Raw genomic sequence first — 21364 nt, 5'->3', positions numbered from 1 at the left:
CTACATACTTCACCCAATTAGGTTTTGCATATAGATAGACAGATAGATAGATAGATAGATAGATAGATAGATAGATAGATAGATGTATATTTGTGTATATACATATACATATATATGTGTGTATATATATATGTATTTTTTTCCTGGTTCTCTCCAAAGACATTTGAACTTGATAGATAGAATCCTGCATTCTTTCAATCTGTTAGGATAATTAATTCTTAGGGCTATTAAAATGACATCCAGTTGAATTCTGGCACCTCTCTTATGGCTTTGCCTGACTAGTTGGTCACACTTCTGAGGTCTTTCCACTGTTTCAAACAGCTGGGTAAGAATTCTTTTAGGGCTTTCAGCAACTGTTGAAAAAGGAATACCAAAGAACCAATCCTGACAATAGGTCTTTGCTTAAAGGAGGTAGAATTGTGGAGTGATAAAGAAACTCAATCCCAGCACTTCGGGAGGCCAAAACAAGATGTTTGCTTAAGGCTAGAAGTTTGAGACCAGCCTGAATAACATAGTAAGACCCCCATTTATAAAAAAAAAAAAAAAAAAAAAAAGATTAGGCATGGTGGCCCATGCCTGTAGTCCTACATCCTCAGGAGGCTAAGGCAGGAGGATGGCTTGAGCCCAAGAGTTCAGGGCTGCAGTGAGCTATGATCATGCCACTGCACTCCAGCCTGGGTGACACAGTGAGACAGAAAGAGAGAGAGAGAAAGAAAGAGAGAGAGAGGAAGGAAGGAAGGAAGGAAGGAAGGAAGGAAGGAAGGAAGGAAGGAAATAGTAAGACCCCCATTTCTAAAAAAAAAGAATAAGATTAGTCAGGCATGGTGGCCTGCATCTGTAGTCCTACCTCCTCAGGAGGCTAAGGCAGGAAGATGGCTTGAGTCCAAGAGTTTGAGGCTGCAGTGAGTTATGATCATGCCACTGCACTCCTGCCTGGGTGATACACTGAGATCCTGCAAAGAAAAGAAAAGAAAGAAGAAAGAGAAGAGAAGAGAGGGAGGGGGAGGGAGGGGGGATAGAGAAAGAAAGAAAGAGAGAGAGGGAGGGAGGGAGAGAGAAGAAAGAAAGAAAGAAAGAGAGAAAGAAAGAAAAGAAAAGAAAGAAAGAAAAAGAAAGAGAAAGAAAGAAAGAAAGAAAAAGAAATTTATATATACCTATATATGCTGTGTGGTTTGGGAAAATCACTTAACCTTTCTGATCTGGTGTACTGGTGTACTCCTGTCTATACAATGGAGGTAACATCACTCCAAGTTATTGGATTGTGATAATTTAAAGAAATGGTGCATGCAGAATGCTTCCCACAGTGCTCAACTTATAAGCACACGATAAGTGTTAGTGATTAGAATACTTGAATTTGGCCAGCTATAGTGGCTCACGCCTGTAATCCCAGTACTCTGGGAGGCTGAGGCAGGTAGAGCACCTGAGGTCAAGAGTTCAAGACCAGCCTAGCCAACATGGTGAAACCCCGTCTCTACTAAAAATACAAAAAACACTAGCTGGGCGAGGTGGCAGGTGCCTGTAATCCAGATTCTCAGGAGGCTGAGGCAGAAGAATCTCTTGAACCTGGGAGGCAGAGGTTGCAGTGAGCCGAGATGGCACCACTGCACTCCAGCCTAGGTGACAGAGCGAGACTCCATCTCAAAACAAAACAAAACAAAACAAAACAAAACAAAACAGAATACTTGAATTTGTGTGCCTAGAGTAGTTGTTCAGAAGAGTGTTCCCATTTTCTCTTAGGGACTATATGAACACAAATTCAATGGAAAGAGACAATACAGTATTGCACACTTTAAAATATGTTAAGAGGATAGATCTCATGTTAAGTGTTCTTACCACACACACACACACATGCACACACACAGACAGACAAGGAACACCAGGAAATATTTGGAGGTGATGGATATGTTTAGTAATTTGATGGTGATGATGGTATTACAGGTGTACGCATATGTCCAAACTCATCAAATGTATACATTAAACATGTGCAATTTTTTGTATCGATTATACCTTAGTAAAGCTTAAAAAACAAATTCAGAAGATGGAAATATTCCTTAAAAGGAGGTTCCTTCCTGTATATTATACATTCATTCTTTATTATTTATATCCAAATATTTACAGAACATCTACTATCTGCCAGGCTGTTCTAAGTGCTCGGAATAGATCACTGAACATAAGAGGCAACAGTCCCTGCCTCATGGAGCTTAGGTTCTAGTGGGGGGAGCATTTTAGAAGATGATAAGTACTATGAAAAAAATGGAGCAGAGGAAGGGGGAAGGTCAGAACCAGGAGTGGGGTGGGTTACAATTTAGATAGGATGGTTGGGGAAAGTCTCATGTAGAAGGAGGCATTTGGGTACAGAATTGAAGGAGCTGAGGAAGTAAGCCATGTGCAGATATATGGGAGAGGAACCAAGAGCACAAGGGCCCTGAGGCAGTAGCATCCCTGGCATGTTCAAGGACAAGCAAGAGGATGATGTAATGGGAATGGTGTGAGTGAGGGGGAGAGTAGAAGGAGGAGAGGTAAAGAGGTGACGGGGTAAATCATGAAGGTCGCTGACATCACTTTAATAAGATGGGAAGCCACTGCAAAGTTCAGAGTGGGGAGTGACATGACTTGACTTGAATTGTAAAAGGCTCACTCTGGCTGGAGGGTGGAGAATAAATGTAGGAGAAGAAGGGTAGGGGCTGGAAGACCAATGAGAGGGTATGCAGGAATCCAGGCAAGAGATCAAGGTAGCGCAGACCAAGAAATAGCATGGGGGGCGGTGAGAAGTGGTCAGATTCTGGTTTTACATTAGAAAGAAACAAGGCAGTTTGTTGACATATTGGACAAAAAGTGTGAGAAAAAGAGAAGTGAAAGAGGAGTCTAAGATTTTTGACCGGACAAATCTAAAGAATCGTGTTACCATCAACTGAGATGGGAAGGACTGCGGGTAGAGTTGTTTGGGGGCAGGAGGGAATGTATGTGAGCTGTTTAAGTGAAATTTTCTACATGAGTTTGGAGTTTGAGAGGGAGAGGTCTTGGCCATAGATAGAGATTTGGGAGTTGTCCACATATAGATGTTATTTAGAGCCATATAATTGGATCAGATTATGAAAAGAGTGAGGGTAGATAGAAAAAAGAACTGGACAAGTGGCAGTGCCCTCCAGCATTTACAAGCCAGGGAGAAGAGTAAAAACCAGTAAAAGAGACTTGGAAGGGGCAACCAAGGGAATATGGTGTCCTGGAAGCCAATGAGCTGTGTCCTCTATGGTGCTAGAGTCTGCATTTAACTCTGTGGGAATCTCCTCCATGTGATGACAATGGAGTCAACCCCTTAGCAGTCCAGGTGACACCAGTCCTAGCACTCCCAGTTACCCTTAACACGTCCTCTCTAGCTAAACATATTTTGCCTTTCTGCATTCTTCTGTAAGGGAACCAAATGGATTTTAATAATTAAAAAATAATAATGGAAACAAAAATCATGGAGTATGCTTCAGGATAGCAATACTAATTTTTAAAGTATGTCTGTAATTCATTTATATAATCTACAGAACATGTGTATCTCATACACAAATGTCCTTGAAGTCATTGGTTCTTCAGAAAATTCTAGTTGGTTCCATAGCAATAATGAGTTTTATACTATATGCTGCAAGATGTATAAAGGCAATCCAAGTGGCACTTTTTGATAGTCATAAATCTGGTGAGAGACAGCATAGGCAATCGGTGAGTATGTTTCTCCATTCTTGCTTCACAGTATTTTTTTTTTTTTTGAGGTGGAGTCTCACTCTGTCACCCAGGCTGGAGTGCAGTGGCACAGTCTTGGCTCACTGCAACCTCTGCCTCCTGGGTTCAAGCGATTCTCCTGCCTCGGCCTCCCGAGTAGCTGGGACTACAGGCACACACCGCTACGCCTGGCTAATTTTTTGTATTTTAGTAGAGACGATGTTTCACTGTGTTGCCCAGGCTGGTCGCGGACTCCTGAGCTCAGGCAATCTGCCCGCCTCGGCCTCCCAAAGTGCTGGGATTACAGGCGTGAGCCACCGTGCCCAGCCTATTACTTCACAGTATTTACTGGAAGAGCCTTAGTCATTAATGTAAGTGTTTTTTGAGCTCAGGGTCCATTTTATTTCCCTCACTATCTTTCTCGGTTCCCAGCACACTGTTCAGCCCATGGTAGATACTTTATACAAGTTTGCTCTATAAATGGTTGAATAGTGCAAGCTGCATCAATGAGTGACTTAAACTAAAAAGACTTTCTTGGGATGGAAACTGAAACTCAGACAAGCATAACAATTATACTTAGAAGTTGCCTTTTATGTTGAATTTATTGCATACTTTCTGGTTGGGTCATTTGTAGTCCTTTCCTTTCTGTAACAACAACAACAACAACAACAACAACAAAAAACTCAAAAGTGAATGCTTTCTACCCAAGGACAGGCAAGATACATGCCACCTTATTTGAACCACATGTATTTCCCAAAGGAATACCTAGGCAAAGAAAGGAGAAATGCAGCTTTCTAATCAGCAGCACTGATGAGGACAGATGCTAGTTTATTTTTCATACACCCCATTTTTTTCCATGATTTTATATCGACTGTGACCACACATATTTTATTTTTCATGCTGTAATTCAGGAATTATGATTTTCCATATTATCAAAGCAAAAAAAAAATCTCTGTGAGAAGGCAAGCAAAGCAATGTTGTCACTGAGCACATCACACAGGTGCAGATGAGAAGCTGTATCCACAGGCCAAAGGGGCATAAAATAGAGTGACTCTGCAAACCAATCAAAAAGACCATTTCCATAAGCATCCATCTTATTAAATGTATCATCAACAATCTACCTAGGGCCTCTTTCTGTGGGAGAAGTGGGGAAGATAAAGATTCATTTTGACAGTATATTGTAGTTTTTCTTATGATTCTTAGCTGTCTCTAGAATTTTTTTTCAGCATTCAGACAGACAGCTATAAAACTGATTGGTTTGAAAGCCAAATAAAATAAAACACAGTAGCCTACTTTATCATTTAATACTAGCTATTTATTATGAGCAGTGCTGTGTTGGGATATCGACCCTGAGATTAAAGCTGGGGAAATATAGATTCTGAGATTCTGTGGACACATAAAGCTCCCAAGCCATGGTGACAGATGATAATGAGCTTATACTCAGGGGCCATCTTTTATCTCAATGGAGCCCAACAGCTATCATTTTTTTAAAAATAATGAATTGTATAAACAATGCAGGGAACATTCACTTAGCTATTCTGCAGTCCAACTTCCTTGGGCCCTGAGTACATGCTCAGCCGCCCAGCCAACTGGCCATTGAAGACAGACACTCTCCTAATTCATTTATTCCTTGGTGGGTTGGTTAGATCATTCATTCTTTCATTTATTTCAACCCATTTGGCCCTGGGAGGCATCCTTCTCCCTGAATATTCCCTGAATTCCTCATGTTCTTTCTTGCCTCCAGAGCTTTTTTTCCTCTAGCTAGGAAACCCTCTTACATCTCCAAAATAAAAATTATACTGCTCCTTTAACACACAACTGAAGTCACACATCTTCCACAAAATCTTAAGCAATAATCTTAGAGTAAATTGTTTCTGGATTCAAATCCTGGCCTTACTCCTTATTAGTTGTGGACCTGTGGGCAACTCACATCCTCATTCTCAGTCTCAGCATATTTACTCTAAAGTAGAGGTTAAAATTCTTATCTCCAACAGTTGTTTCAAGACTAAGCATATACAGTGTTTAACACAATCCCTAACCCATTGTAGGTACTCAATCAATGTTGGTTCCCCCTCCTTGGCTCCTGTTCTCTGAATTACAATAGCAGTTAAATTTATAGCTTACGCTTATGTAATTAAACATACACTGAATTTTTCACAGCTGTATTTCCTGGAGCTCAGGCTCTTCACTGTACCTTCCCTTCACCCTCTTGCTTTAATCCATGGTTCCCAACCCTGGCTGCACATGACAATCACTTTGGGTGTATCTATGGTTGGGCCCAAACCCCAGAGATTTTGATTTAATTAGTGGAGCCCAGACATTGCCTGACAAAATAATTCAACTATGTCTACAGCATAACGACATCCAGGCAGCTAGATGGGCTGGAAAGGACATATGGCCTTTCTGAATGGTAGCACCTTAAATCTGTGCCCCCCAGCCTCACTGAGGGGGACTTGGTCTAGCAGCCCTACTAAGTCTCCTGGTCCACTCACTGCCCTACTCCTCGGGAGCGTGATTTCTTACCTTCTCCTCTCCTCAAACCTCCTCCTTTACCATTACCCTCTGCTAATGATCTGGGGCACTCACCGATAAGACAGGAGAGAAAAAAGTGAACATTCTCACCCTATCTTCTAACTCCCTGCATTCATACTCTATCTTCCTCTTCTTACTATGGATGGAATGTCCCTGTTCAGGTCAAAAACCAGACTCCTCCACCTATATCCTAAAGCCCATTCCTTCCAGCAATTGTCACCGCTCACCTGAGTTATCACTTATTCCACCTGTATACGTCCCACACTGGGTCATTCCCACCAAGAGCTAATATGCTGTAATAATTCCCATCTTAAACCCCTCCCTCGACCTCATATGCCCTTTAACTATTGCCCCATATCTCTGGTCCCTTGTCAGGAAAAAACAAACGAAAACCTCAAAAATAGCCTGTCCTCACTGTCTCCAATCCTCTCCTTTCATTCTCCCTTGAACTCCTTCCAGTTAGGCTTTCACCCCTTTCACTCTACTGAAACAGTTTTGTCAGGGTCACCATTAACCACCAATAACCTCTCAAGCCTTGACTTGCAGTATCTGACATGGTTGTTCTCTCCTGGGTCTCCACTGACTTCTAGCTCTCTTCCTATACCACTGGCTTCTCCTTCTCAATCTCCTTACCAACTCCTCATTTCTCTGAGTTCAAACATTGGAAGCCCTCAGACCTGTTGTAATCTCTATCAACACTCACTGTTTAAGCGATTTTGTCTAATCTTATGACCTCAAACAACATCCATATACTGGTGATTGATATCTCCTGTGTGGACCTCTTCCCTGAGCTTTGTATTTACCTGGCTGCCTTCTTGACATCTCCACCTGATTGTGTCTCTGTGACACTCAATGTCATACATCTAAAATGGAATTCCTGATTCCCACCCACTCCCAAATCTGCTGCTCCTAGCATTTTCTCTATCTCAGGAAAAAGCAATTCCACTTTTGTGGTAGTTTTAACCAAAATTTTTGAAGTCATCCTTAAAACACATCTCTTGGTACCATAGCCAATCCATCAACAAATTCTACATTATACATGTTTTTCAATATTATTATTCACACCTATAACTTTAAATCACTATATAGAATCCATCAATAATAATAACTGCAAATACACAGTGCCCAGCACTATTCTAAGTGCTTTACATAAAACTTAATCTCCACAAAAACTCTGAGACAGGTATGATTGCTATTCCCGTTTTACAATAAGAATTGAGGCACAAAGGAACTTGCCCAAAGACACAAAGCTAGCCAGTAAAAGAGCTAAGATGAAAATCTAAGCAATTTGGTTCCAGAGTCCATGTACTTGACTACAGTGCTTTATATTTATCCTGTACTTAAATATTTAGATTGTTTAGAAGTTTCCAGTTCCTATAAATCACGTCATTTTAGCCACCTTTGTGTACAAAACCTCTTCCTAATTTAGAACAATTTCTTCAACATACATTCTCGGGAGCTGAATTACTCAAAAAGCACAAACATTCTTAATCCCTAAAATAGGCTAATTCTCAGTAAACACTGGCTCTTTGAAATCTGAATTTATATCCAGTCATTCAGAAACTAGGTTGTTTTTTTTTTTCTGAATAGAGAAGGCCTAAAGGAGAGCTTAGAGAGCAGTTTGATCCTTGATTTAATCACTATGTATTCTACTCATTCAATCTTCCAGTCTTTATTTTCTTCATCTGCAAAATCAAGATAATCCCTAAGTCACTACTTCCCCCAAGATGCACTAATGAGACTCTTATTTCTATATTAAAAAGTTTGTCTTATTTCCCACAAATCCTGAAACTTTGATCTATTATTGTTCCATCCTAAGAAGGTTTTGATCCATTGCATCTTTTAAGATCATAGAACACTGAGTCTGACTTTTAAAGTGACTTTGCATATCCAAATTTTACACCTCCCTTTGCTCATTCGTTATTGTTTCAAGACCCTATTCTACTCACCATCTGGAAAGCTGAAGGAAAGATTATGTATTGATGTATTTGCCATGGTTTTATATTAACTGTGACCACACATATTTTATTTCTCATGCTCTAAACTCAATTTTGATATCACAGATTTGGATATTGAATAGCTAATGATAAGGGAAGTATGATTTTTTTTTTGAGGTGGAGTCTCACTCTGTTGCCAGGCTGGAGTACAGTGGCTACATCTCAGCTCACTGCAACCTCTGCCTTCCTGGTTCAAGCGATTCTCCTCCCTCAGCCTCCTAAGTAGCTGGGATTACAAGCATGAGCCACCATGCCCTGATAATTTTTGTATTTTTAGTAGAGACGAGGTTTCACCATGTTGGCCAGGACGGTCTCCATCTCCTGGCCTCGTGATCCGCCCACCTCAGCCTCCCAAAGTGCTGGGATTCCAGATGTGAGCCACCGCGCCTGGCCTGATGTTATATTCTTTTTAGGCTTTTTTCCATTCAGCCTTTGGATGATCCCTATACTACAATGTGGAACTCCTATGTTATATGTACCAATATATTATTATTATTATTATCATTATTATTATTATTTATTTTTTTGAGACGGAGTCTCCCCCTGTCACCCAGGCTGGAGGGCAATGGCACAATCTCGACTCACTGCAACCTCCGCCTCCTGAGTTCAAATGATCCTCCTGCCTCAGCCTCCTGAGTAGCTGAGATTACAGGCGTCCGCCACCACACCCAGCTAACTTTTGTATTTTTAGTAGAGATGGGGTTTCACCATGTTGGCCAGGCTGGTCTCGAACTCCTGACCTTGTGATCTGCCCGCCTCGACATCCCAAAGTGCTGGGATTACAGGTGTGAGCCACCACGCCCGGCCCCAGCATTTTATTTTTAAGAAAATTTTCACCTTACTCTAAAACTGTTATATTATCTTCTTCCCTCAGTCATAAAAAACTAATACAATTGTTCTTAGAAAGGAGAAAGTTCCAGAAGCCAAGAAGACCCCTCTCCCCTTCATTTGTTTCCTTCTCTGTGTGCCGGCTTGTCTGCTGACAGTCAGTTTTATTGCTGTTCCTTTCTATGCTGTCCCCTGTATCTGAAAGGCTGGAAGCCTGGGAACTATATTTCCCAGAATACACACCCAGTAAATATCTCAGACAATTACTAGAGATGAGGAGGGCAGAGGGAAGCAGAACACATACTCTTCTACTATTGGCAGATTTGAGAGTTTGGAGTGGCCTGTGGTGTCCTTCCACAAGTCACAGCCTCAGGGGGCACTTTCCAGTAGTTTCTGACCTGTGTGGCAATAATTCCCTAAAAGTTAACTGCAAATCTGAGAGCTAACTATGGGCTTCCTTTGCCTTTGTTTCCTCTAGCCTTTCCAACTGTTTTATAAGCATCTGTCTGTTTTCAATACCTTCCTGCTTCAAATACCCAGAGTGGTTTCTGTTTTTCTGACTGAATACTGACTGATAAGTCCCATCTTTAAGACTTATGTAAACCTGTGGTCAGACATCCACCTAAGCAAGATAAAACAGAACAAACAAATAAGTCTAGTTTACATCATCAGTATCAGATCCCCAAATCATAAACTGTAAAATGTCTTTAACCCAAAAAGAAGCCTATTTAGCCGGGTGCGGTGGCTCACACCTGTAATCCCAGCACTTTGGGAGGCTAAGGTGGGTGGGTGGATTGCTTGAGCTCAGGAGTTCACGACCAGCTTGGGCAAGATGGCAAAACTCCATCTCTACAAAAACCACAAAAATTAGCCAGGCGTGATGGCGTTCACCTGTAGTCCCAGCTACTCGGGGGGCTGAGATGGGAGGATTGCTCGAGCTTGGGAGGCGGAGGTTGAAGTGAGCTGAGATCACGACACCAGCCTGGGTAACAGAGTGAGACTCTGTCTCAAAAAAAAGAGAAAGGAAAAAGAAAAAAAGAAGCCTGCTTATATGATTTCCTTTTATTCCTCTAGGTCTCAGATAATTATATATCAAATTACAGAGGCCCAATCTAAAAACCCCAATGCCAATAGCCAATATCACCAGTGTTCCAGTATAATGCCTTGAGGGTGGCTAAAGCAATACAAACATGTTCATCCTTCATATTTTCACCTCCCTTTCACTTTAGTTCTCTTATTTGTGTACTTGTGCATATGCTTGATTTATGATTTTTGTTTATTCTTTCAAGAGCAGGTTTTTTTGGGGGAATGGGTCTCCAGCACCTAGGAAATGTTCTAAAGATGTTGGTTAAATTAAATGTAAAATAAATGTGTGGTTTTCTATTAGGCTTGATGGAGTAAACAGCAGCTCACACATATCAAATTAAGTTCACTCAGGAAACATAAGCAAATCATCAAGCTCTTAGGTTTTCCATATGGGATAGCAGTTCCATTTTATTTGGAAAATCCTTTTTCCCCTGTATTGATGATGAATTTATGATGACATATCTCACACCTGCCTGAGGCACACAGATTTTAGGTTCTCTCCCTAGGTAATTCTGATGCACACTAAAGCTTGAGAACCACTGCAGCAAATGAAAACAGAGCTCCTTTTCTTTGAAATCTCTATGCCAAGAGTGAAATGCACAGAATCCAAAGACTTGGGTCTCTTTTCCAGGATTCGCGTTTGGGAGATGAAGCACAGAAAGCGAATTTTGGAGTTGAAAAGGTCCTTATAGGTCATTTAATTTAAGCCTCTCATTTAGAAGATCAGTACTCATATCTAGAGTTTCTTTGGCATTTTAGGGCAGAACAGAATTCAGAACACAGGTATTTTGAATTTCAGTCCGATGTGTTATCTCCATGTGTCAGTTGTACTGTGGACAGGCATATGTATTAGCAGAGTTTTCTGGCTGGTAGCAGTAAAGTTTTTCCAATAGATGCAAACATCTTGAGGAAGAGATATCATTTTTCTAATATGCACAAAGATGTAACATGGGCTTGTGGCAGGCAGCCCTCCCCCGTTTTCTTTCATATATCTTATTAATATACAGTGTGGAGGCTCTAACCTCAATAACAAAATACAATACAGATGCATTTTAAGAAAATTTGAATTATACAAAGTTGAAATTGCTGATGCAGAAAAATATTACAAAGTTTTGCTGCATAAAATTGCAACTTCCTAAACAACTGCCAAGAACTGCAAATTATAAAATGGGCTGGTGCAGTGAATTGCAAACCATGTTCACGGACTGTCATGCAGAGGCACTGCATTACAGTAGTAGGATGTGACCCAAACTTTTATTGACGTACACTGGAACCTGCCTGCATGTGATTCCAGTGACCGTTGTGCTATTATTTGTACAATAAACTTGTATTTAATTTAATTAATAATTAATTCATTTTTGAGACAGAGTCTTACTCTGTCACCCAGGCTGGAGTGTGGCAGCACAATCTCAGCTCACTGCAACCTCCACCTCCTAGGTTCAAGCGATTCTCCTGCCTCAGCCTGACGAGTAGCTGGGATTACAGGTGTGCACCATCACACCTGGCTAATTTTTGTATTTTTAGTAGAGACAGGGTGGGTTTCTCCATGTGGCCAGGCTGGTCTTGAACTCTTGAGCTCAAGCGATCTGCCTGCCTCAGGCTCCCAAAGTGCTGGGATTACAGGCATGAGCCACCATGCTCAGCCTACACTATAAACCTTTAACTCAGTAGTTATAGATAACATAACACTCTGAACCTCTAACAACTGCCATTAGTAGCTTACCATCTGTTAATTTAGGAGCAAGCATACACCAGAAAGCACTGAAGAGAATGGTGTAAAGATAAAATATGGCATTAGGGCCAAAAAAAGAAAATAACCCACACCAACAACATCTCCCATCGAATGTTTATTTATCTGTGAAAACTAGCCTTAAATTATGAGTATTTCAAACCATTTGATGAGTTCAGGAGGGCATCCCTCACACAGAAATTCAGCTTCCCTGACTTTAAAAACTCTTCTTTACTCCTAAGCCTGAAAGACAATGTGTAAGATTGGAAGGAGCCTAGGGGTTTCCAATTTAACACATTTCTGGTCCACAAAGGGATAAAATTCTCTGGTAAGTCTCCTAGAAGTCAGATGTGCTTTTGCCTGTTTTTAATTCCTTTTAGCATGCAGTGAGATGCATCATCATGTGTTTTTACTCCAGGCTCTAACAGGGCCGGAGTTTGTCACTAAGTCACCCTCACGGGCATCTTCACAGACCTCACCTTCATTGTGTCTGCTCAACCAATTAAAAAAGAGAGCCAAGTAATCTTATTGTCCCCTTCCCAGAATGATTAGAGGATTAATGAGCTAAACAAAACACTCTCAAGCTCAGGAGGAACACTGGTCTACAAACACGGAGCATGGCACAATCTGTGGTCTGCAAGGGGTGACATCTGCAGATGAAGAGAACCGCACCCCCTGCAGCGCCTGATGCTGCCGCCGCCAACTCTATCGGGTCCTTGGTCTTGGTCCATCCAACCGGGGCCAAGCGTGTGCTCAGTGTGCTGATGAAGCTGGGACACCAGAATTTCTAAATTTTAATTAGTATGTATAAAAAGCATCAAGGGGCTGAGTGTGAGGAAAATTAGAACTTTATTGGAGGCTTACATTTATTTTAAGGTTTGGTATTGTTTTTATTTGGAATTACATGAATGGGGGCAGGGTGGTGCGATAATCATTTCCGTGCTTAGGGCTTCTCAAGGTCACAAACTGGTTCCAGGTTTACTACTCACTTGAAAAAAAATTCACCAAAAAATTCAACAATTTATTTCCACAGGATTATTTCTTTCCAAGCAAGCTGTCTTCATGAAGTACTAAATTCTTTCACCAGTACAGATTTATCAGAACACCTTGGACAGTGCTACAAATCTAAGAAGAAAATTCAATATCATTTAGCTAGGGAGTAGCCTCTGCTTTGAGTCAAGGGCTGGTCTGATGAGGTCTAGATGAAATTTTCAGGACCACCATATTGATAACTTGCAGATAAGCTTTGGATCCTAGAATCTGAGGACACACAAACACACAGAAAGGGCCAGGTCTGTCAAGGGTCCTTGGTGAGCTCTGTGACCCCTGCCACTCGTCATTTCTAAATATTCCCGACTTCCTTACTCTTGTGCCCTTGCTGAGATGTGTGTGTGCATACAAACAAAAGCTATATATTTCTACCCTGAGTTTCCACACTTTGGACCCCCTCCAGACACCATTCTGAATATGACACTCTGCTGCAGGGTACTAAAAATTGTTCTTTCCTCAAAATAAAACCTTTAAAGATCCCTTAGTAGCTATTTGGGGACTGGAATTCAATTTCAGTTCTCCACCCTTTGGCCAGCTATAGATTCAAAATGCTTACATAAAACATTGAGAGTATGTACTTCATGGCAAATTTGATTTTTCTTCTGCAATAGAAATTTATGCTGTAGTTACCACAAACTATATTTTTACTCAGAAAATACACAAAGCAATAATGCACCTCAACAAGAGAGAACAGATCTTTTAAAATTTTATTTTATAGGTAGCTTCGATAAAAGCTTCAGATAGACCCACATACTATACAGAGTTTGTGAAATCTACACTTTCAAATCATAATATTCTCTATTTTAGGCTATTATATTTAGAAGCATGACATCTCAAATCCTTTTATTACAAGTAGTTCTTGCACATAAATGTTATATCACAATAGCAAAAAAATGTAAACTTCTTTTGCAAACTACATAAATACTATAATATCTGCCTTGAAGTTATTCTCATTTTAAATCAGAATACACTCTAAATGTTTTACATAGAAAACTCTGGTTGGTAGCCTGTGTGTATGAAACATCATTTTTTCTTTCTTAACGACTTGTCTTTCATGTTGCCTACTTAGGTCTCTGAAGGAGAAAAATTCAAAATAGAACCCAGATCAAAATTCAGTTCACATGTAAGCCAGGTACCAGAAGGATGCCGTTAACCTTGGGAAAAATAAGAGATGGGAAATTATTCTACATGCTAAATCCAACATGCCACCAGTTGGTATGGAGGTAACTGAAGATAAGGACTGGGGTCAAGCTCATATTTCATTCTATATGGAAGGGATTCAGCCTGCTCTTCAATACAGCTTTTACTCTGATGTATAAAAACATCTGTTCTCAAATGAACACCTCTTTCTCTTTTCTTGTACAGCACAACAGATCATTGCTACAGCTCTAGTCCTAGACTGGAAAGTCTAGGTGGCCCGTGAATTGATTTCACCTTCGTTGTCCTTCGAGTCTTTAAATGCAAAGTGAAGTTGTTTAAATATACACATGCGTTCCCTGACATTCTCTAGTCTTTTTTTTTTTTTTTTTTTCTTTGAGACAGAGTCTCGCTCTGTCACCCAGACTAGAGTGCAGTGCTGCGATCTTGGCTCACTCTGCAACCTCCACCTCCCGGGTTCAAGTGATTCTTATGCCTCAGCTTCCCAAGTACCTGGTATTACAGGCATGTGCCACCATGCCTGGCTAGTTTTTTGTATTTTTAGTAAAGATGCAATTTCACCACATTGCCCAGGCTTGTCTCATACTCCTGGCCTCAAGTGATCCACCTGCCTCAGCCTCCCAAAGTGCTGGGATTACAGGCATGAGCCAGCGTGCCTGACCTCTCTCCTTGATTCTTAACACTGTTCTTTGGTCCTCTTATTCCTCTGTCCTTTTGCTGGGTTTTCTCTACCTGCTCCTTAAACGTTGGTGTTCTCTTGGCTTCTTTTGCTCTTACTAGGCAAGATTATCAGCTGGATGTTCCATAGGCACTTCAAACCTCACATTCTCTTCTCCTTGTTTTCTGCATAAACCCTTTACTAGCTCTCCACTGTTTTTCACCATCATGAGGGAAAATGAGAACTAATGTGGGCTGGTGGGAGGCAGTCTGGGGCGGTAACCCCGTATCTGAAATACTCCAGGGATCCATGTTTCTTTCAATAGTCAGACTAAGCATTCCCCAATCCAATCCCCAGATATCTTTGAACAAAATCAATAAAAATCAGTAAAAACAGGAATATATATATATACACACACACACACACACACACATGCATATACACACACATGCATGGAGGACCATACTAAGGGCTTTTTCAGGTCAAAAAGGGTTTTCACATTGACCTTTTTTACTTTTAAGTAAGTATTTTTCCTCAGAATGTTCCTTCAGTTAAAAATCAGGTTTAATCTGGAGCTCTTACTGATTTTTCTTTGATTCCTACTGAATACCTAGCTACTGGCCATGGTTTCTTTGAGGAAAAAAATACCATTGCTGAAGCATTTCTAAACATTTTTAATGCATGCAGAAAGAACTACATAGACTCTCCAAGCAGCTATATAAGGTGGCTCAAGTAACATTATGATTTATTTTGGTCTAAGCCCTTTTATAACATCCTTTTAAAATACAAAGAGAATGGCTACGAAATGGTGCCAGAACCCAGAAGGCCCAGCCGGACTGACAGGAGCTCTGAGCAGTTCATAGGACAAGCAGGGACCCGCCGAACCTCTCCCGTTTCTGTGCTTTCTCTAAATGCACCAGGTCCTCTCTTTACTGCCCATGCTTTTAAACTATGAAAAAATTTTTTTAAAGAAATCTAGCAGTGATTAATGGAGACCTCAAATAACACTGTACATGGACTTTGTTAGAGACAGGTAATCATTCTTAACAGCTCTTTTCCCAGAGGAGGCCTGGGTGGGCCGAGAGGCATCCAGAGTTTAGGAAGTGCTTTTATTGCAGACTGCACCTTGGCTAATACTATCCTCTATGTACTGGCTGCCTGTGTCACTCCTGCTGAGGACTGTGGAGGGGATGCGAGAGGGACGCCTCTCTGGGTTCTCCTGAGAGAAGCAGCAGATCATCTTCTTCATGGTGCCATACATGTCCTCGTCCTTGTAGGAGTAGATGATGGGGTTCATGACGGAGTTGAGCAGCGCCAGCAGCAGGAACCACCTTTTCACGTGCTGCACGCCACACTGCCTGCAGTTCAGGCCGTCGAGGAGCAGAACCACCAGGCCCGGGGTCCAGCATACCACAAACGCCCCTGCAAGGAGAGAAGAGGAAGCAACAGACGCTCAGACCTTAGGGGACTTATTCAGGTTTTCTTCTCTCCCAGCCTTTAGCCAGTGGCATCAAGGGGCCCTCATGATTTGTTTTGACAACTGCAAGGCAAACTTCCACCTACCATCTGAGCATTTGAGACCTACGCTTGGTACAGGCAAATAGGTGGGAACCTCCTTGACTATCAGTCACATTTCATTTCACTTTCTTTTCTGCTTACCCAGGTCTTGTGATTAGGAGAGACTCACATTTACATTCTGCTTAGGAGGCAGGGCACATGCATGATCTCCGTTAGTTCTCTGAACCACACTGGGAGGCTGTTGCACTCATTATCCACATTGGACAGATAAGAAAACCAAGGCCCAATTCTAGGGGGGAGATGAGAGGAGAACTCTCTGACTCCAGGGCTCCCATACTTCACCCTACATTCTGCTGTTACAGAAATCAGATTTTCTAAATGTGCTCTTGAAAATAAGACACAATGAGTCTACGGCATTCTTCTAGTAGTTTAACCAAATCACCTGCTCATAAATTTCATTCTTCATAAATTCATGTGGATGCTTAGTAAGCACTATATTCTTTTTGACATATTCACGGGCCATCTGCATAATCATCTGCTCTACATTTAGATTTTTTGGTCAGAAATAAATCTTTCATGATGAGATAGTTAAAAATCTACTTTTCAGACTCTGCAATTGAATATGAACCGTAGTCTCTTCTGAGTCTCTAGCCACAGGATCATACTTACCTTATCTCTAAATTTCATGATATTTTTCTCCCATTAAGACATGGGTCCACTATTTCCCTACTATTATCATAACCTCAGATAGCAATAACGACTCATCTTTATACAGCACTTACTATAAGCGAGGCACTGGTGCAAATGCTTTCCTTGATTAACTCACAGGACCACACTATGACATTGGCATTATTATTATCCCCAGGAAACCGAGGCACAAGAGAAGTTAAGTAACTTGCCTATGATCAAAGAACTCTTAAGAGACACGATTTTGAACAGAGGCCGTCTTTCTCCACAGGCTGTGCCCTGGGCCACTATATGACCCACCTCTGTAGTATGATGTGGTTGCTTTCGGCGAATGTCCTTGTCATTTCTAAATGCACTTGCTTGTCCACTCATAAATATTCATCTGAAGCTAACAATGTGCCAGGAGCTGTAATAGACAGTGAGTGAGGTGAAGGCCACGCACTCAGGGAGCTAAAATACTAACAGAGAAGACGACAAACAAGCAAGTCTATAGATGATATCACCAACTACTCTACTTGTTAGAATTAGTTCTGCATAGTATTTCTCTTGTTGCTTTATCTTACTTCTAAGAGATATAATAGCAAGCAGGGAAAGACAAGGATTATAAAGAGGCAGTGTAAGGCAGGGAAGAGCCACGAACTTTGGGGTCAGACATGTATGCACAGCTCAACCTATGAGTGACCCGAATTATGGGAATTACTTCACTTTTCTCAGCCTCCATTCCCTCCTTTATACAATAAAGTTAATAAACCCAACTATGTGAGGTGGTAGTTGTGAGGATCAGAGGTCATGGAAAGTGGTACCCAACACTGTGGTGGGTTCACTGAGCAGCAGTTATCATGAGGTGCTCTGTTTCCACAAAAAATATCTATATGTTTAGTAGCTAGCAGGGGGGTTGAATTCCTTATTTCATAATTACAGTTCAGCAGTGGTTCCCTTTTTTCTCCACCTCGTATTATTATTCTCGGTCTGGCTGATATATGTGAATAAAGAACTGGACTTGGAGATAAGAGATCAGAGATTTGGGTTCTAATTCTTCACTTACTGTACAACTCTGGGAGACCCATGTCATCGCGCTGGGCTCAGCTTCCTCAGCTGTCAACTGAGGACTGACTTTAGGCTAGGTCTGAGTTTTTCTAGTGGTGGGTCAGAACTTGTTAGTGGGTGTGCAATCAATGTGACAGATTCAGACTGGTTTTTTGTTTTATTCAGACTGGTTTGAAACAAGTGAAAGAATTGGATGGGCAGCCAAGTTTGGAACTACCAACTTGAGAATTCATATTAGTAAGTTTTTAGCCATACCACCCGATAATTGTGTCTGAGAAACAAACAAGTCAAATTTGTTTGAGTTTTATGGAGAGTTAAAAGCCACAGTTTCACAGAATTCAGCAGTTTCCTACTTGGAAAAGAGTTCAGAAGCCGCTTAGCCTGATCTTTCATTCACAGGAAAAAGGCCTTCCCTTTGTACATCTCAGGACAATCCAGGCAAAGGAAATGCCCTGGTCAAGGGAGGCTCTTCACCTGCTGAACAATGGTTTCTTCTCTTAAATAACTTCAGTTAGGCTGGGCGTGGTGGCTCACACCTATAATTCCAGCACTTTGGGAGGCTGAGGTGGGTGGATCACCCAGGTCAGGAGTTCGAGACCAGCCTGGCCAACATGGTGAAACCCTGTCTCTACTAAAATGCAAAAAATTAGCTGGGCATGGTGGCAGGCACCTGTAGTCCCAGCTGCTTGGAAGACTGAGGCAGGAGGATTGTTTGAACCCAGGAAGCGGAAGTTGCAGTGAACCGAGATTGTGCCACTGCACTCCAGCCTGGGCAATAGAGCAAGACTCCATCTCCAAAAAAGTAAAAAGCAAAAAAATATATAAATACCTTCATTTACTTGAAAAGAAGGCTTGCATCCAAACTCTGCCTGTTGTACTCTTCCATTTGTTTTGTGTGATCCTCTGCAATAGCCCAGGAAAAGTCTGTGCTTTCTCTATGTGATGCCCTTCAGGTTTTTGAAGATAGTTAACGCTTTCTGTCTTTCTTTAGCCTTCTCTCCAGGAGACACATATTGAATTTTATCTACTAGTTCCCAGATGCGTACCTCTGGACTCATTCATATTTGTTAATGCTGAGAATTTTTTTTTTAAAGTAATCTGGGCATCACACAAACTCTTCTTTGAACCCTGCTGGTTCCCAGCAGTCATAGTCTGAGCATTGAGGCTAAATACTCAAAAGACATTCCTTTTAGTTTTTTTCTTCTGGATTTATGCAGATTGGTAGGCAACTAAGTGATAAATATTTTCCGGGATCTATCTCTCTCACACACACACACACACACACACACACACACACACACACACACCCCTCACTTTTAAGAATTAGTCCAGTTACCTGTTTGAATGTTCCTGACATCTCCACATTCTCTATGAATTCTCCAAGACTACAGAGCCCAGGGTGTGGAGGTGCATGGGGAGGTCTTATGTTTAACTGCTAACATAGAGCAAACCCCGCCAAAGAACAAACTGTTAGATAAACTGTGCATCTCTTCTGAGATGTGTTTGGAGAGAGATCTTGGCCTCCAGGTGGAGGAGGCTTGGAACAGCTGTGTTTCCCAGGGTCACTGCCGGGGAGCATCTGCTTAAGGCAACATCTCTGAAGCACCTGTTCTCTAGTTTAGCCACCTAGTATGTTTGTGCTGTTCTGTCGAAGAACATTTGCCTTTTGTTGTTCATTGGAAACAGCATAAAGATGAGATCAGCAGATTTTTATTTCTCTTCTGACACCACAGCCAGCCAATCAGCCAATATTTTTGTTGGATTCCTTTGGATTCCTTCCCTCCTTCCATCTCTCCCTCCCTTTCTTCCTTTCCTGGCCAAAAAAAAAAAAAAAAATCTTTCCTTTAACAACCAAAGAATGATGTAATTGTGATATATGTAGCTTTATGGTCAGACATGACATACTACGGAGGGGCCCTTGAAGTCCAGAGGTACCCTCCTACTCCTCCTTCACTCTCTTCAGTAGTAAGATGCTTTACGGGCCACAGCTGAGCAGCCTAGCATAAAGTCAGGAACATGGCTCTGGTGCCAGGCTGCCTGGGTTCCAATCCTGGCTCTTCCACTGATCGGCTGTGTGCCTTTGACCACATCACCTAACTTTTCTGTGCTGTAGTTACCTCAGGCTTAAAATGAGGGCAGTATTAGTACCATTCCCAAGGGTTTTTATAAAAATTAAATGGATTAATTCATATACAATGATTAAAACAGCATCTGACACAAAATCATTGCTCAATAAAAAGCTTATAAGGTTTTAATTGAATGAATTATTTTATGTAATTCAATGAAAAGGGAAACTATATAGGAATTATCGTATTATGACAAAAAGCATCAATGTGGAGACTTACTTGGAGTGTTGGGTCACATGATTAATTCAAAACAGAGTTTTGTGCTGGGGAGAAAACTTTCATGACAAAAAAATCACGTCATTAAAGAACAAAAAAATCACATTAAAAAATTCACATCTAATAATATGAGAGTGGGGTTTTAGGAAAACATTGGCAATTTATTTTTATCCTTTTTTGAGTGTGTGTGCGATGCACGCATGCAAGGGGGGTGTATTATATTATTCAAACAAAACTACAAAAAATATAGTGAACTTTAAAAAATAATGCTTAAAAGAATAAAAAAATAAGAATACCTGTCTACTTACCACCCAACTTAAAGAACTTAAAGAAACTTAAAAGAACACTATCGTATCTTTAGAGCCTCCTGGGTGCCCACCCCAGGAGCCCTCTCTCCTGTTGAGATAAACGTATCATACATTTTGGGCTAATCATCTTCTTGCTTTTTCTCATGGTTTTCCAATATATGGATGTAATGTTAGACATCATATTGTTTAGATTGATCTGTTTTTTAACTGTACCATGATTTGCACTGATTTTAGTTATCAATATATTGGAATTCACTTCTAGCATCTTATTTTGTTCTTTGTTTCATTTTTTTCTATGTTTCGCTTTTTTCCCCCTCTCTTTTTTTGTATTGAGATCTTTTATTTTTTCATTTCCTTTGGTTTCATTTTCCCCCTTCCACTGGTTTGGAAGTTGTAGACTCTATTAAATCTTGACTTACATGTTTAACAAAGTATAAAGTTGGCCAGTGTTTGTCCTTCCTTCCTGTCAGCATAAGGACCTTGGAACACTCCCACCTGGATTTTTTAGAATTATACAATTTCATATAGAAAGGACTCTTCACATCAAAGTTGGTAGCTATAGCTTTTGATGTCTGGCTTGTTTAGTTTTTCTCTCTTGACAACACAGTAACCCTCTCTTGAGAATAGCAGAGAGAATAAAAATGTTACTGTTATGGGAAATACAGATCACTGGAGCTGGGTGGGGCCTTAAAGATTACCAGTGTTTTTCAAACTTTTGA

At 41.0% G+C, this 21364-nt stretch overlaps 1 protein-coding gene across 1 annotated transcript in view; it reads right to left on the bottom strand.

Annotated features, from left to right (window-relative positions):
• Nucleotides 1–13620: 13620 nt before the first annotated feature.
• The window catches only part of LPAR3 (lysophosphatidic acid receptor 3), an 81575-nt gene continuing 73831 nt past the window's right edge, over nt 13621–21364 (bottom strand). Inside the window, exon 3 of the mRNA XM_001139887.7 lies at nt 13621–16165. Within this exon, the coding sequence (XP_001139887.1) occupies nt 15840–16165 (326 nt within the window). The 3' untranslated portion in view covers nt 13621–15839. The remainder of the gene's footprint in view (nt 16166–21364) is intronic.

The sequence above is a fragment of the Pan troglodytes genome, chromosome 1, assembly GCF_028858775.2.
Source record: "Pan troglodytes isolate AG18354 chromosome 1, NHGRI_mPanTro3-v2.0_pri, whole genome shotgun sequence".
Classification (NCBI taxonomy): Eukaryota; Metazoa; Chordata; class Mammalia; order Primates; family Hominidae; genus Pan; species Pan troglodytes.
This window is presented reverse-complemented; position numbering and strand designations above follow the sequence as displayed.